This window comes from Loxodonta africana, chromosome 8 (assembly GCF_030014295.1).
Source record: "Loxodonta africana isolate mLoxAfr1 chromosome 8, mLoxAfr1.hap2, whole genome shotgun sequence".
Lineage (NCBI taxonomy): Eukaryota > Metazoa > Chordata > Mammalia > Proboscidea > Elephantidae > Loxodonta > Loxodonta africana.
Window position 1 is genome coordinate 14,541,202 of NC_087349.1, and position 15,605 is coordinate 14,556,806.

A 15,605-nucleotide genomic window follows, 5' to 3' on the forward strand; every position below is an offset into this window, starting at 1 on the left:
CAATCTACCCAGAGGTGCCTCAGAAGAAAGGCTTGGCCATCTACTTCTGAAAGATCACAGCCATTGAAAACCTTGTGGCATGCAGTACTATCTGACACACACGGGGCCGCTGTAAGTCAAACTGACTCAGTGGCAACTGGTTTCGTTGTTTTGGTTTAGATGAAAGAGAGAAAATAATCTTCCCAAACTTTTAGTAGTTAGAAAGTGGCGGAGCCAGACCAGATACCTGGGTGTCTCTGCTCCAGGCTACCTCTTGTTTTCATTTCCCGTGTTACATCTGAAGTTAAATATGACTTGTTATAAAATAATGAATCAATTAAAATAGAACAATGCTCACCTATCTCCCTGCCCCTCACCTCAGAGTCTGTGTGGCACGATTCCTACTTCTGAGTCTCCAGAATTTCTACAGTCTAGGTCTATGCCTACAATGGGCGTTTGTGTTTTGGTTCAGTTATAAATATACATGTATGTGTGTCCTGGATTAGGATGTAAAACATATTCCTTGCTATGGGTTGAGGTTAAAAAAAGTTTAAAAATATCGTTCAAGATTGACAGTTAAAGATGCATTCTTCTACTTTGAACTCAAGCAAGATTCAGGGGCTCTTAAAACTTTACATTGCTCTTTTAGGGTTTTATAGGTTCATGGACTATGGCTCCAGAGAGGAAATTTCCCTCACTTAATTTAAGTCTTTCCATCATCAGAAATGATTTTGTTCTTCCTTTGTGTACAGGGGAAACCCTGGTGCCATAGTGGTTAAGTGCCACGGTTGCTCACCAAGCAGCTGGCAGTTCGAATCCACCAGGCACTCCTTGGAACTCTAGGAGGAAGTTCTACTCTGTCCTATAGGGTCGCTGTGAGTCAGAATCCACTCAATGGCAACAGGTTTTTTTTGGTTGTGTACAGGAGTGACTGGCAAAACGCTTGGCTATAGAAACTTCTCTGGCTCCCACTAGGTGGTGCTCAGTCTTCATTTTAGACAATTAAAATGTCCATTACTATAAAGAGTAGCATTTTTTTTTTTTTATTGGCTGGGGGTTTATTGCCTCATAGGGTTTCTTAGGCTATAATCTTCAAAAGAGCAAATCACCTGGTCTTTTCTTTTGCAGAGCAAATCACCGGGTCTTTTCTTTTGCAGAGCTGCTGGGTGAGTTCAAACCACCAATATTTTGGGTTAAGCACCTGAGTGCTTAACAATTGTGCCACCAGGGCTCAAATCATGATACATTCATAGGAAATAGCTGGAAAAATGTTAATGGTGGCTATCTTTGGGTGGTGGGTTGATTTTTTTATACCTCTATTTTCTGAGTATTTTATAATGAGTACTTATTTTTCATCTATAATCAGGAAAAAACTTTAATTCCCACCTTACAAAGTAAACAAAAAGCAAAACAAACACTTATTTTGTACTTTCTACAAAGCTCTTGGTATAATCTGCTATCTCTATAGCTTGTTCATTCCGTTGCAATTTTTATGCCAGGTTTTAGACAAAATAATCTAATTATAAGAAAAACAGGAATATCAGTGGGGCCAGTAATTAAATCAAACATAAGGATCTGTGCTCAAAACAAGAACGAGAGTTGTGTCCACACAGCCTCTGCCCATGTGAGCTGGCTTGCCCCGGTTTTAGGGAGCCACTTATATGGGAACTCTGCCTTATCCTTGGCTAATTGAGGTGAGCCAAAAAGAACACCAAAGCCTGTGACCATTAAGAACACAGCATTGCTGTCAGTTAAGACAGGTACTTCCCAAACTGTTTGCTGTTGAGTTGACTCCTACTCATGGCGACCCTATGTGTGTCAGAGCAGAACTGTGCTCCATAGGGTTTTCAGTGGTTGAATTTCCGGAAGTAGTCATCAGGACTTTCTTTCGAGCAGCCTCTGGGTGGACTCAAACCTACAACATTTCAGTTAGCAGATGAGCACGTTAACTGTTTGCACCACCCAGGAACTCCTAAACCAAAATCAAACCTATTGCCATCGAGTCATTCTGACTGGTGGGGACCCTACAGGATAGAGTAGAGCTGACCCATAGGGTTTCCAAGGCTGTAATCTTTACGGAAGCAGACTGCCACGTCTTTCTCCCATGGAGCTGGTAGGTTTGAACCACCGACCTTTCGGTTAGCTCCTTTGGTAGGTACTAACCCTGGTGGTGTAGTGGTTGAGAGCTACACGGCTGCTAACCAAAAGGTCGGCACTACGTCACCAGGGTTTCCCTTGTAATTCTACTTGCTTCTGAATGTTACGAAGGCTCTGGAATGAAGGGCATGTAAGGCTTCTACACAGCATTTGCTTGGTGCCTTGTCCTATTTAAAGCGTCCAGAAAAACAAGGTCTACAGGCAAGGCTGCTGCCAGAGAACAACCTCATGGAAATTCACATTACAGAGACCCCAGTCTCTTTCCCAGCATCTCTGGAACAGTGGCTGACAGAGGAGTGGGATTTGGTTGGAGGGAGTGTGCATGGGGACAGGGTGTGGAGAATCAAGTTGCCAGGTGCCCATGGCAGGCTTCTGAGACTTGAACCCTACAAAACCTGTGGGGAGCTATCAGGATTCAAATGTACCTAAGAGCTAGGATGTTCTTGCATAGACTGGCCTCATCTGTCCAGATTTTCAATATGATGGGGGCGGTGGGTGAGGAGAGGAGTCTGAAGTGATGTAACAGGGTTTTCCAAAGTGGATTAAATGGAGACTTAGTCCCATACTCTCTTCCTCCCTCTTAGAGATTCCCAATGCAAATTAACATATGAAGGGTTGTCAAAGGCCAGGGCTCAAGAGAGCCGATTTAGTCAAATGTTTCCCAAGTACGGTAAAACCTCCCAAAGCTGGAACCTGTGTAAAGTGGAAACCTGTCAGAGAAGGAAAACTCAAACATTTTCTCCTAAATAGAGAGTGATAGAAAAGTGGTGACCATACCCTGCCAGGGGCAGAAAACTTGCAAGACCCGGAAAAACAAGGCAGTTCCATCGAGTTTCAGTTCTTGCTGTGTCTGGCTGTGGAGCCGATTTTAGTTTTTTTGTTGTTGTTAGTTGTGGTGAGTTGATTCTGACTCATGGCAACCCCATGTGTGCAGAGTAGAACTGCTCCATAGGGTGTTCAAGACTGTGACCTTTGGTAAGCAGATCACCAACCAGGCCTATCTTCTGGGGTGCATCTGGGTAGGTTCAAACCACCAACCTTTCCGCTATAAATTGAGGACATTTAACCTTTTGTACCACCAAGGGACTTCTAATTTTAGTTTTATGCAACATGAATTTACAACCTTTAGAAAACACACTAGTAGAATGGTACTGGAAAGAATCTGTTAGGAAGATGGCTGGACCATACAGAGAATGAACCTTTAACAGTCAACCCATTCATGATGCTTCCCAATAAACTGATCTGACATGAGCATATTAGGTCAGTGAACAAAAGCCTGAATGCCAAGCACGGATCCGCCTTGCTCAATAACAGGAAGGGCAGATAATCCCTGTATGCGAGAAATGTGGAAAGCCTGACCTGCTGACTGAGTATCTCTGAGACAATGGCCAGTGACTTCACAAAAAAACTATGCTGAATGGTTAGCATGCTTCCTTCTGGAGGCACAAGAGACGGATACTGATTTATTTTTTCCCCCACATATGAAGACAGTCAGTGTTGACTAGCCACTACCTCTTACCTGAAAGTGTTCTCGGTGTGTTTAAGTTTGTGAGTCATGAATTCCCCATTCTGTGTCTTGACTTCTGTGAATCCCTTCTTCCGATCCAAGATGCTCTTCACTTCTTTGGGCTCTTTGTCTTTTTTAATCTTCTCATCTTTGACCTAACCAACAGTACACATCAGGAAGAGACATAACAATAGAGATCTTAGTAGGTTTTGGTCATTATTACCAAAGAAGACCCTATAATTGTCGGCAAGCCAGAAAACTCAGAAGAAAAACTAACTGCCAGGAGAACGATGTTGTAAAGCCACCCAAGGTGGGAAGAAATTCTTAGAGAGTGAGCTATGGTACTTTAGCCTCTGAGCAAAGACCTTGGCCACAATTTTAAGAAGTCATGACCATCCTTGATTTCACTGGGCTTTTTGTTTTCAGGAGCAGTGGGAGTATTATTGTTTGGAAACTATGATGTTCTGGGAACTCCATGTAAGAGTAGCTGTTTGCAGTTCCCACTAGGAAGAGTATCAGTGTGTCTGTGATGGAAGAATGGCAAGTTGTTCGGACAAATTTCTTCTGTGATGAAGGGTGTATCTTTGAGAAGGAAACGAATGTGTTGAGGAGGAAAGAAGAGGAAACCTATCAAGTCAGCCAGATCTGCCAAACCAATTCTGGCAGATATCAGAGGAAGAACACCCTCGTATTTTAATCAAATGAGTAACTAGGGTCCCGAGAATGGAAGACCTTGTAACTCTACACTTGGGGGATCATGTTTGTAGTCATCACCACCAAAGTCAGAATGGAATAGGAAAAATTCCAGGGTTTGCCTTACTTCCATTGTCTCTGAAAGTGGTTTTGGGATTCCTGTGGTCATTGTTGTTGTTGGGAGAGGAAGATGGAACAAGGAGGGCAGGTGTCAGTTACCAGCTCCTCAGGGTAAATGAGAGATATGGTCTCAAAGTAAATTGAGTTTACATAGTTTTTTGGGGGGATGCAAAGGAGTTCAAATTATTTTGCCTATATTGTCTCACCCATTCTTAAAAGATGAGTGTGAAAACAGGTGAGGTTCATTATTGTTCTTTTCAAGACAAATACTACCAAGCACTAATATTCTAAAGAAACCTACCTGATCACTCACCTCTTTCCAGCTATTCTTCAGATACCCTCTGAGCACCTACCCATATAGCGCATGTTTTACAAAGTAGAGTGCCTTATTTGCTCTTTACTAATGAGCCTTCAGCAGTCTGTTGCCTGATTATCTTCTTTGGATGTTAGTTCATTAAATTACTATAGGTGGGCTATTCACTAGTAAGTTGTCTAATTAGTTAAGAGTTCAATCTTTCTCCAAGGGGTATATACCTGGATGTCCCTTGGACAAGCTGAAGAGGGAAGCTGTTAACTTGCCCCTTTCTCTGAAAGTTTTGTCAGGATGTCAGGATACCTGAGTTTTAGTTCCAGTGCTATCAACAAACTAATGGAGTTACTCTGAACAAGTCATAAAGATTATGGTGGGTAGTATGCTTGTATTCTCTTTGGGAAACTCTCTTTGAAAAATGCTCAATGATATAATGACAATTTGAGTTTTAGTCCAAATTATTTTCTCTTTCTGAGAAATAAATTATTGAAGTAATTTCATAAAGTAGCTTCTCTGGGATTCATAAAATGAGGGGTTGGACTAGATGATCACTTCCTAGTTCTTCATCCCGTCATCTCCCTCTTGGCTCCTGGTTGGTGGTGAGAGGCTACAGAGATGAGAAGGAGGCTTGTGGTCTATCCTACAGCTTAACTGTGGCTCCTTGGTGGCTGTCCTTCCCAGGGATAAGTCAATATTCATTGGGCAGGAGAAGTTAGGATATGTTCTTGACCTTCCAGGCCTACCATTCATTGTTGAATAGAGCTCCAGAAACCATGAACTAAGGTTTATATCCTGGTTAAGAAGTGTCTGGAGATACAAATTTGGGGATGAGGGGAGTCTCATTTTCAGGGATGCCCATGAACCTAATTCTGAGTCAAATCTCATGGGTTGTGGAGCGCTATGAAGAGAGAAATCCCCTTTAGCTCATTTCTCCTATTTTGCACTCATAGATATTTCCATTCTTCTGATTTACTGGCCAAGATTTCTAAAGTGTTACATATCTAACAGTAAAAACCTGCCCTTCCCCCCCCCCTTTTTTTCAAGCTCTGCCTTTATTGGCAAAGATTATAGTGGATGGTAAGATTGTATTCTCTTTGGGAAACTCTCTTTGAAAAATATTCAATGATATAATGACAATTTGAGTTTTATTCCAGATTATTTTCTCTTTCTGAGAAATGAAAAAATAAAGTAATTCCATAGGCCCTTTAAGGAGCCCTGGTGCTGCAGTGGTCAAGCACTCAACTGTTAACCGAAAGGTTGGCGGTTTGAACCCACCCAGTGGCTCTTTGGGAGAAAGACCTGGCCATCTGCTTCCATGTAGATTACAGCCAAGAAAACCCTATGGGGCAATTATATTCTGTCACATGGGATCACTATAAGCTGGAATAGATTTGGTGGCACTCAAAAACAACAGAGTGTTTAAAGTTTATTTTAAGGAGCACGATGGATTGGATTCTATGGCAAATTAAACCCAAGGCCATGGGATTCTGAACCCCTCGGGAAAAACATTGAATTCTCTAGGTCAGGATGTTATCATGAAGAAAATATGTGCTGATGGAATACTAGGTAGCCAAGTGTACTGAGAAAGTTACTGTTCTTCCTATACAGATGATATTAGCATACTCCTAGGAAAGGCTCTGGCCAAACTGGTCACTTGGATAAAAGTCTGGACAGGTTTTAAATTATCTTGTCCTGCAGCAATGGGATAATTCATGGGTATGTGGGGTGGACACAGAGGGACACACACTTATACCAGAGAGACACTCAGAAGGTCGAGTGAACAGTCAGAAAGGACTGAGATTTCATCTCTAGGGTATCACTGGAAACCCTGGTGGGGTAGTGGGAAAGAACTATGGCTACTAATCAAAGGGTTGGCAGTTTGAATCCACCAGGTGCTCCTTGGAAACCCTATGAGGAAGCTCTGCTCCGTCCTCTAGGGTCACTATGAGTTGGAATCGAATTGATGGTAACGGGTTTTTTTTTCTTTCTTTTTTTTTGGTTTAGGGTATTGCTTTGTGTTGATTCCAGAATACGAACAAGAGCTAGGTGCAAGTTATAATTTTTCTGACTGTATTTAAGGCACTTTTGTTAGTTTCAGAAGCCCAGATCCTTTTCTGGATCCAATTTCTATCACATGGGTGTCCTTTAGACTCCTTGCTACCAGAGGTTTGGTCCACAGACAACCTGGACCTCACCTGGGAGCTCAAGCCCCCTGTCCAGACCCCCAGAATCAGATTCTGCATTTAAGAAGAGCCCCAGGTGATTTGCAGGGATGCTAATATTTGAGAAGCTTTGGCCCAAATGATATGAACATCTGTTTCAATACTATATGAGCAGCTCTGTTGAAAACTTTGTTTTTCTGTCAAAGGTCAGAGAGGGAAGGAAAAGAGGGAGGGAGAGAGCTTTGGGGAGAGGAGCATTAGAGAAAGAAAGCTAAAGTAAGGTTCAAGGTTGGTGACTGTCTACTGTCTACCACCACAAACAGGGTAAAATTGCAATGGAAGGAAGACAGGATTTTTAAAGATATTGGAGTGCCTTCTGGAACTGTTCTCTGAGAAGGTTCAATGATGTGTGTGTTCACTTGTGGCTGACATATCATGCCTAGGCTGCATAGGTCCATGAAAGAAAGTTCTTTTTTTTAACGAAGAGGGGGGGAAAAAAAAAAAAAAAGAGGGGGTTGTTTAAAATGGCTGAACTATGTAAACATGATTTAATCCTGTTGACATGAATCAAGAACGCTAGTTCCAGAGGAGAAAAATCTAGTCATTCAACTAATAGTTTTATGTATAACAATGTTAAAACAAGAATGACAGACTATTATTATTATTTTTCAGCTGGGGGTGAGGAGCTAATCTGGCCTTGGGTAAAAAAAAAAAGGTCCAACTTCTGGAGACACTGGAATGGTGAGTGCTGCAGGGCCAGCTGGGAAAGGGGCAGGTCTGAAACCATTCCTCAGGGTATCTGATTGATGCCATGGACATTGGTGAACTATGGCCTTATCTCAGAAGAGGCAATAGATGATTTGGGTGATGGCCGATGAGCCCTTCCTGTTCACAGACACCAAAATAGACATATAATGCTCTGATCAGTAAAAAAGAACACATTTTAGTGAAACGAATTAAATTTTAAACATAAAATCCAAACTGTTTTCTCAACTTCCCCTTCCTCGTATAAAGTGGATCAATGAGTTACGATTTTATGCCCTCTTCCTTCTTTTATAGGAGTCCCTGTGGCGCAAACGGTCAAGTGCTCTACTACTAAGTGAAGGCTGCGGTTCAAACCCACCCAGGGTGCCGGGAAACTTTTTTTTTTCCCTCTTTTGTAGGACTGTAGTTAAGGTTTACCGGCTGCTGTTGAGGCGATTCCCACTCACGGCAATCCCATCTGTTTCACAGTAGGACTCTGCTCAGTAGGGTTTTCATGGCTGTGACCTTTTGAAAGCAGATCACTAGGCCTTTCTTTCATGGTGCCTCTAGGTGGGTTTGAACTACCAATCTTTTGGTTAGTAGCAAGGATTGTTTGTGCTAGCCAGGGACTACTCCGTAGTCAAAGATATTTACCACTAAATACTAGCTTTATAAAAGAACCCAGGTAAGATATTTCTGCATGAGTTTACATCCAAGGTAGCTTTCATTTTTGTAGATGAATTTGTAGCGTTCATCTATCACAAAATGAGAACAGTGTTTCCCAACATGTTAAACTATTCTCCTTTGCTGCCTTGTATAGCCTTGTCCAGGTACCAGCAGTTATTCCTTCCCCTTCTATTACCTGGGCAGCATTCCCACTCAGCTGTCATCCCAAACCCACGTGTTCTCTTGGAAACAGGGAGGAACATACATCTTAAACAAAACAAGCTACTATGTAAAATGAACTAGGGACTTTTCTTTTTTAAACGAATTTTATGAAAAAAGTTTACAACCAGAAAACTTTTAAATCTGGTTTATCTATTTTCTAAATACGTATTTTTCTGTTTAAAATTTTGAACGTTCTTAATATTTGCCATAATAGGCAGAAAAAAGTAGTAAGAATCCACTTGAATTGGAACCCAGTGGCTACAATTCACTTTACCAGTCCCATTGGCAAAGTAATTCAAGTCTTCCTACATTTGATAATTAAATTTTTACCACTTGCAAGTACTTTGGACTGATTAGATATTGTCATAATTTCTAGGCATTAAACCTGGGGCTAAAATGAGAGCAGTCATTAAAATGAAGGCAGGCTTTTTGACACAGCATATCAATTATATTTCAGGATAATGGCATTCTACCGGCAACAACATCTGGTCTACCACCTCCTTAACTTACCATACAGTCAAACACCCTGGCACCAGCTCCTGTGTGTGCCTCAGAAATGTAATGCAGAACCTTTTGCCAAACATTCGAAAACCAAATATCATCTTCAGTTCCCCAAATTTTCTACTGAGATGTCTGGGTATGTTTTTCCTTTGAAAAGTTAAATCATTAGTCAAAGGCAGTTGGGGATATTTCATGGTTGAAATGAAAGTAAGGTGGGGGGAAAAAAGCACATAGAAGAGTGGGAAGCCTGGGAAGATTGATTAGAGCAGTGTTTTTCAAACCTTTTTGACTGTGATCCCACAGTAAGAAAGGCAATTTATATCACAAAGCAATGCTTATGGCCTACAGTGCCTTTTGGTATTTTTTATCCTACTTTATATCACTTTTAAAAATGCCAATCCACACTTATAACAGACTTTGAGACCCTCTAAATTGATTTCACCATTCAGTGGATCAGGAGTCATGGTTTGAAAAACACTGGATTCGAGGTTACAACTTTGAGACCATCAGACCTGAAATGTCATGAACAGTGCTCTCTGATCAGATAGCTTTTATTGTAATAGTTACCTCTTCTTTTTTGAAGGTAGGCTTGTCTTCTTGGGGCTTTTCTTTTTTAACTTGCACTTTAACCCCTTTTTCTTCTCCCTTTTCATTTTTAAGAATGGTAAGGTCATTCCTTTAAAAGAAGCCCTTTCTCCCTTACAAGAGTGAGGGGGTTCAGATCACCTTGCGTGTGCCAGGAGGTTACTTCTCTTTTGCGATCTTAGTGCACATACGTCCCTCTGGTGCAGTGATTCTAAACAGTGAGGGGGGATGCTCTCTTCCCACCAAAACTTCTCCCCGTGTGCCATGGTGCTCACGGAAACCTAGCAAGACATGGTGCTCCTTGTAGGTGTTAAAACCTTGTGCGGGGTTTGGTGCACTCTGGTCATATTTTCTCAATTACAGATGTAATTGAGAAATGAACCCCTTGTACAGAAACCAGGGGTGAAAGACAACTTCAGAGCAATGCAGACTTAGAGACAGAGAGTTCTCTTTGGAAAGGTGAAAATGCAAGCCTCTCTTTTTTCCTTTTTTTGGTGGTTAGGTACAGCACTTTTAAGGCAGCCTTGCAGACAGAAAATTATTAGCTTTCATTGTTTTCCCAGTATTTCCACCCTTCCTCACACCACACAAATTTGTGTCACCCAGATGGTAAAAGAAGATCTTAATTACCAGCCAATTATAAATCGATTCTACCCCCGATGGAGGCCTATCTGCAAGTCTACTTCAAGCTGAGGTCTACATGATGGCGAGCCAGTGTTTTGACATTTTTGTAGAGGATCCAAACTGGCTCCTCTCCCCACTGCTCCCTTACTGCCAGTTGACTTCAAGAAGTGTTTTTTTGCCTCCTTAAGATGGAATTCTGATTGTGATTCTTTATGTTGGTTCCCCATCCCAACTTTTACCATTTTTTTTTTAATTAAATGTCAAACACATGAATGAGGTGAGCCATTCTGGGCTTCTTGCCTCATGTAGACCTATGGACAGAGAGAAGATGGGAAAAAGAATGAGTTCAGATACAAGCAAAGAATCACAGGTCAACATGGCACCACAACGCTGTCTCTTTGAACTAATTCATTTTTTTTTTTTTGGTATTCATAGCAACCAAGCACTGAGCAGTAAATGTCTTTCTGGTTATCCCAGTAAATTTGGTGGATTGCTTATTCAGCCATTAACCAATTGCTTCATGCTTGCTTATTGCTACAGTCCGAATAAAAAAAAAAATGAATAGCTCGCCAAATGGTCAAGCACGTGGGGTGTACGAACGTGGCCTCCATCTCAGATTTGTTGTGCATTCCATTTCTCACAAATGGCAGGCATCACACACTGGGTGCAGAGTGTCAACTGTACCTGTTTCTTCGGGACAGCTTTCTGGGTTTTATCTTCTTGCACTTTCTTCTCATTTGCCCATTTTCCTCCTATTTTCTCTTCTACCTTTTTCTCTTGTGTTTCATTTCTTTTCTCGTCTAGCTGCTTTTTAAGTTTTTGCTTTTCTAATTTAGCCTTCTCTTCCTCCTCTGCCTTTGCCCTTCGCCTCTCTTCTGCTCTTTTCTCTTCCTCTTTTGCCCTTTCCTCTTCCTCCTTCACCCTTTCCCTCTCCTCTGCCTCCCTTCTTGCTCTTTCTTGTGCAGCTTTTTCCTCTGCCTCCATCCTTGCTTTTTCCTCTGCCTCCATCCTTGCTTTTTCCTCTGCCTCTATCCTTGCTTTTTCCTCTGCCTCCATCCTTGCTTTTTCCTCTGCCTCCATCCTTGCTTTTTCCTCTGCTATCTTTTTGTCTTGCTCAGCTTTAAGTCTTTCTTTTTCTCTTTCTTCTGCCTCCAACCTTACCCTCTCTGCCTCAGCCCTTTTCCTTTCTTCCTCTTCCATCTTTTGCCGAAGGGCAATCTCCTCTGAATCCTGTTCCCTCTCCTCATCTATTTTACGCTCTTCTGTACTGAGTTGCCCATTTTTCAGTGGCATAATTATGACTTCCTCTTGGGCTTCAGCTGTTTTCTGCTCTACCAAAACCTCTACCTGATTTTCTTCAATGCTTCCTTGCTTTGGCTTCTCTTCTTCCTCTTCCTCCTTTTCCTTTTCTTCTTTCTTCTCTTCGGCATCCCTCCAATCATTCTTCTGGTAGGACTTTGTGATGATCTCTGTTTCCTCTATCTCATATCTTTCTTGGCGACTCTCACTTTTCTCTTCCTTCTCTGCGGTCTCATTCTCTGCCGTGTTGTTTTCCATTCTTCTGCTTGGTAGTGACAAACCTGCATCTGTGATGGTCGGGTCAAACTCCTTCTGCCGCTCCAGAGCTTCCTGGAGGCGTTTTTGGCGTCTTTCCTCCCGCCGAGCCAGGCGCTCCAGGAGGGCAGCTTCATCATCGCCCTCCCCCTGAGTGTTTGGGGTGGTTGTCTTGGCCTCCTCAGCAGGCACGCTGTACAAGAGAAACAATAACATCAAAGACAGCTTCCTGATTAATTAGTCAGCTGGATTCGTATAGTCTGTGCCACACCTGGACTAGGGCAGATTCTTACGGTAGCATGCCCTTATTCTCTTGGCCTATTTCAGTACATGCCTGTCTGGCTCCCACTTGCTAGCATCTGGAAGTCTTTGCTCTGGGTCTTTCTCTGGGTACTGGACTCTACTCTATGACAGAAGTGCTGGGGTACTGTTGTCCCCTGGGAGCAGCTAACCTCACATAAGAATTGCTCAGTGCCGGTGTATAAATGGAGCCCCTGTGTGGTGCAAACAGTTAATGCTCTCTACTGCTAATTGAAGGTTGGAGGTTTGAGTCCAACCAGAGGTACCTTGAAAGAAAGTCCTAGTGATCTACTTCCAAAAAAATCTGCCATTGAAAATCCTATAGAACACAGTTCTCCTCTGACGCACATGGGGGTGGCTGGTAACTGTGTAAATACCTAGGTTCCCTCACCTGTTGGATTGGATAACTCTAAGGTACATGTTCCTCACTGGATCTTAGAATTCCCCAGTGGGTCAAGCTCCAGAAACCCATAGTGGTAACTTGCTTGGTAATGTATCCTTTATTTGGTTGCCTTTCCTTCCCTTCCTCACTTCTTCACACCGCGTCCGTTTTCTCTGGGATCACCTCACAAATAAACTACTTGTATTCAAATCTCTGTTTCCGGATCAACTTCTTGGTGAGCTCAAAGTAAGACAATGACCAAACGGAAAAAATGAGTGAATCCCTTTAGTACCACAGAGATTCTCACATGTCACCAAGTCATCCAGAGTTCCTGATCTGGAATGGTGGGACTCAAGGTACTTTGGCTGGAGGGGATTATATGTCATAGTGTGGCACGGCCAGTGACCAATGACTCATGCCAATGGCTCCATGGTAGACACATCCCCCATCCACCACAATTCATGATCCTCCCTCCATTGTCATGGGGAAGTGGGTGCCAGTTGAAGATTACATTTCCTACAACATCCCCTATTCCTTGCACATAGGTGGGGCCATGTGATCAGTAATTGCAAAGAAGTATGATCAGAAGTGATACGTCCTGAGTAAGACAATTAAGAAGCAGAGGTATATTCTCTACCTCCTCTTCCTCCATCTTCTGACGACATCAGAGGACTCCAGTGCCTCAGGAATTGACAGAACCACAAAAGGAAGGAGGGCAGGTCACCGATTCTACCTACTCACCAGAAATACCCACACTGAACTGTTCTGTGAGTGCTATTGCATTAAGCTACCAACATTTAGGGGCTCAGTGTTATAGCATCCAGCATTACCCTAATACATACACCATCTACTTTGTTTTTCAAGATTTCCATGAATAAAGGGTTTCTTGTTTAGTCTTTTCTACAGGAGACAAAGGACAGTTAAGTTTGATGTTTATTAAGAAAGGAAAAGAAAATCTCCAAAAAACCAAAATGTACCATGTCCATCAACACACTCACTATTGCAAGATGCTGGACACCACCCAAGCCAGGGGTGTTTGGTCTCTACTGGCAGGAAACAACCAGTCATGTCATACCAGGAACTGTGACCAGAGTTGGAAGAATATATCTTGTAATGTTCAGAAACTCCATCAAATTTCATGGTTCAGACCAAACTTGGTCCTTTTGCAGTCCGAGTTCACTTAACTTTGGAAAAACACATTTCATATTTAACAACAAGAAATGGCAGAGTCAAGGCTAGATTTTAAGTTTCCTTGGCCTTTTTTTTTTTTGGCCTTAGCTGTTGCTGCAGGACATGTCTCCATGAGTTAGTCGTAGAACGATTAAGTTTCCCTGAGGCTACACGGAGTTTAGAATTTAAGGAGAAAAGACCATATATAAGGCATTTGGATCAACTGAATTCAAGTAAGTTTAAAAAGGTGCCCCAGATTCCAAAGTGGAAGTCAGATTAAAGTAGCCTAAGTTAACACACCAACTGACTCTACTGTGTTTTTTTGGTCTCTCTCCTTCTGTATTAACATAAACATATATATGACTCATAGCGACCCTATGGGACAGAGTAGAGCTGCCCTATAGAATTTCCAAGGAGCTTCTGGTAGATTCAAACTGCAGACCTTTTAGTTAGAAGCTGTAGCTCTTAACCACTGTGCCACCGGGGGTCCGAACATGTATGTATGTATGTGTGTGTGTGTGTATGTAGCATGACGGCTCATCTGTAGATGTTAAGTACCAGTTAGGGTTGTTTAGCCTCACAAATAATGTTTCTTCTTTGTGTGGCTAACTAATATGTTGGAGATAAATCACTTGTTCTCACATCTGAATATGCTTTTCAAAAAAAATAAATAAATAAAATTTTATGTTGGATCAACAGCATGAAATAACTAATGGGTCGGGACCAATTGTTGCATCTTAGATGGCTGCTCGCGAGCTTTTAAGACCCCAGATGCCACTCACCAAAGTGGGATGCAGAACATTGTCTTAAAACACTTTGTGATGCCAATTAACCTAGATGTCTCCTGAAACCATGGCCCTCAGATCCCCGTCCCTGCTACTCTGTCCCTTCAAGTGTTTGGTTGTATTCAGAAAACTTCTCAGCTTTTGGTTTAGTCCGGATGGGCTGACTTCTTCTATATTGTGTGTTGTCCTTCCCTTCACCTAAGATAATTCTTGTGTACTATCTGACTAGTGAATAACCCCTCCCTCTCTCACCACTCTCATAACCATCAAAGAACATTTTCTTCAGTGTTTAAACCTTTTCTTGAGTTCTTATAATAGTGGTCTTATATAATATTTGTCCTTTTGCCACTGACTAACTTCACTGAGCATAATGCCTTCCGGATTCCTCCATGTTATGACATGTTTCGCGGATTCATTGTTGTTCTTTATCGTTGCATAGCATTCCATTTTGTGAATATACCATAATTTGTCCATTCCTCTGTTGATGGGCACCTTGGTTGCTTCCATCTTTTTGCTACTGTAAACAGTGCTGCAATGAACATGGGTGTGCATATATCTATTTGTGTGAGGGCTCTTATTTCTCTAGAATATATTCCAAAGAGTGGGATTGCTGGATTATATGGTAGTTCTAGTTCTAGCTTTTTAAGGAAGTGCCAAATCTATTTCCAAAGTGGTTGTACCATTTGACATTCCCACCGGCAGTGTATAAGTGTTCCAGTCTCTCCACAGCCTCTCCAACATTTATTATTTTGTGCTTTTTGGATTAATGCCTTGGGGTGAAATGGTATCTCACTGTAGTTTTGATTTGCATTTCTCTAATGGTTAATGATCGTGAACATTTCTTCATGCATCTGTTAGCTGCCTGAATATCCTCTTTGGTGAAGTGTCTGTTCAAATCCTCTGCCAATTTTTTGATTGTGTTGTCTTCTTGTTGAGGTTTTGCAGCATCTCATAGATTTTAGAGATCAGATGCTGACTGGATTTGTCATAGCCAATTTTTTTTTCCCAGTCTGTAGGCTGTCTTTTTACTCTTTTGGCGAAGTTTTTGGCTGAGCATAAGTGTTTGATTTTTAGGAAATCCTAGTTACCTAGTTTCTCTTCTGGCGTTTGTGCATGTTAGTAATGTTTTATATACTGTTTATGT

General features: G+C 41.9%; 1 protein-coding gene across 3 annotated transcripts in view; it reads right to left on the bottom strand.

Moving 5' to 3' along the window:
- CALD1 (caldesmon 1) overlaps window positions 1-15,605 on the bottom strand; it is a 237,819-nt gene that overhangs the window by 24,315 nt on the left and 197,899 nt on the right. For all 3 annotated transcript variants that reach the window (XM_064289694.1, XM_010600441.3, XM_023539965.2), the window contains 2 exons: window positions 11,618-12,017; window positions 3,656-3,798 (listed from right to left, as the gene is read on the bottom strand). In XM_064289694.1, the coding sequence (XP_064145764.1) occupies window positions 3,656-3,798; window positions 11,618-12,017 (543 nt within the window). The remainder of the gene's footprint in view (window positions 1-3,655; window positions 3,799-11,617; window positions 12,018-15,605) is intronic.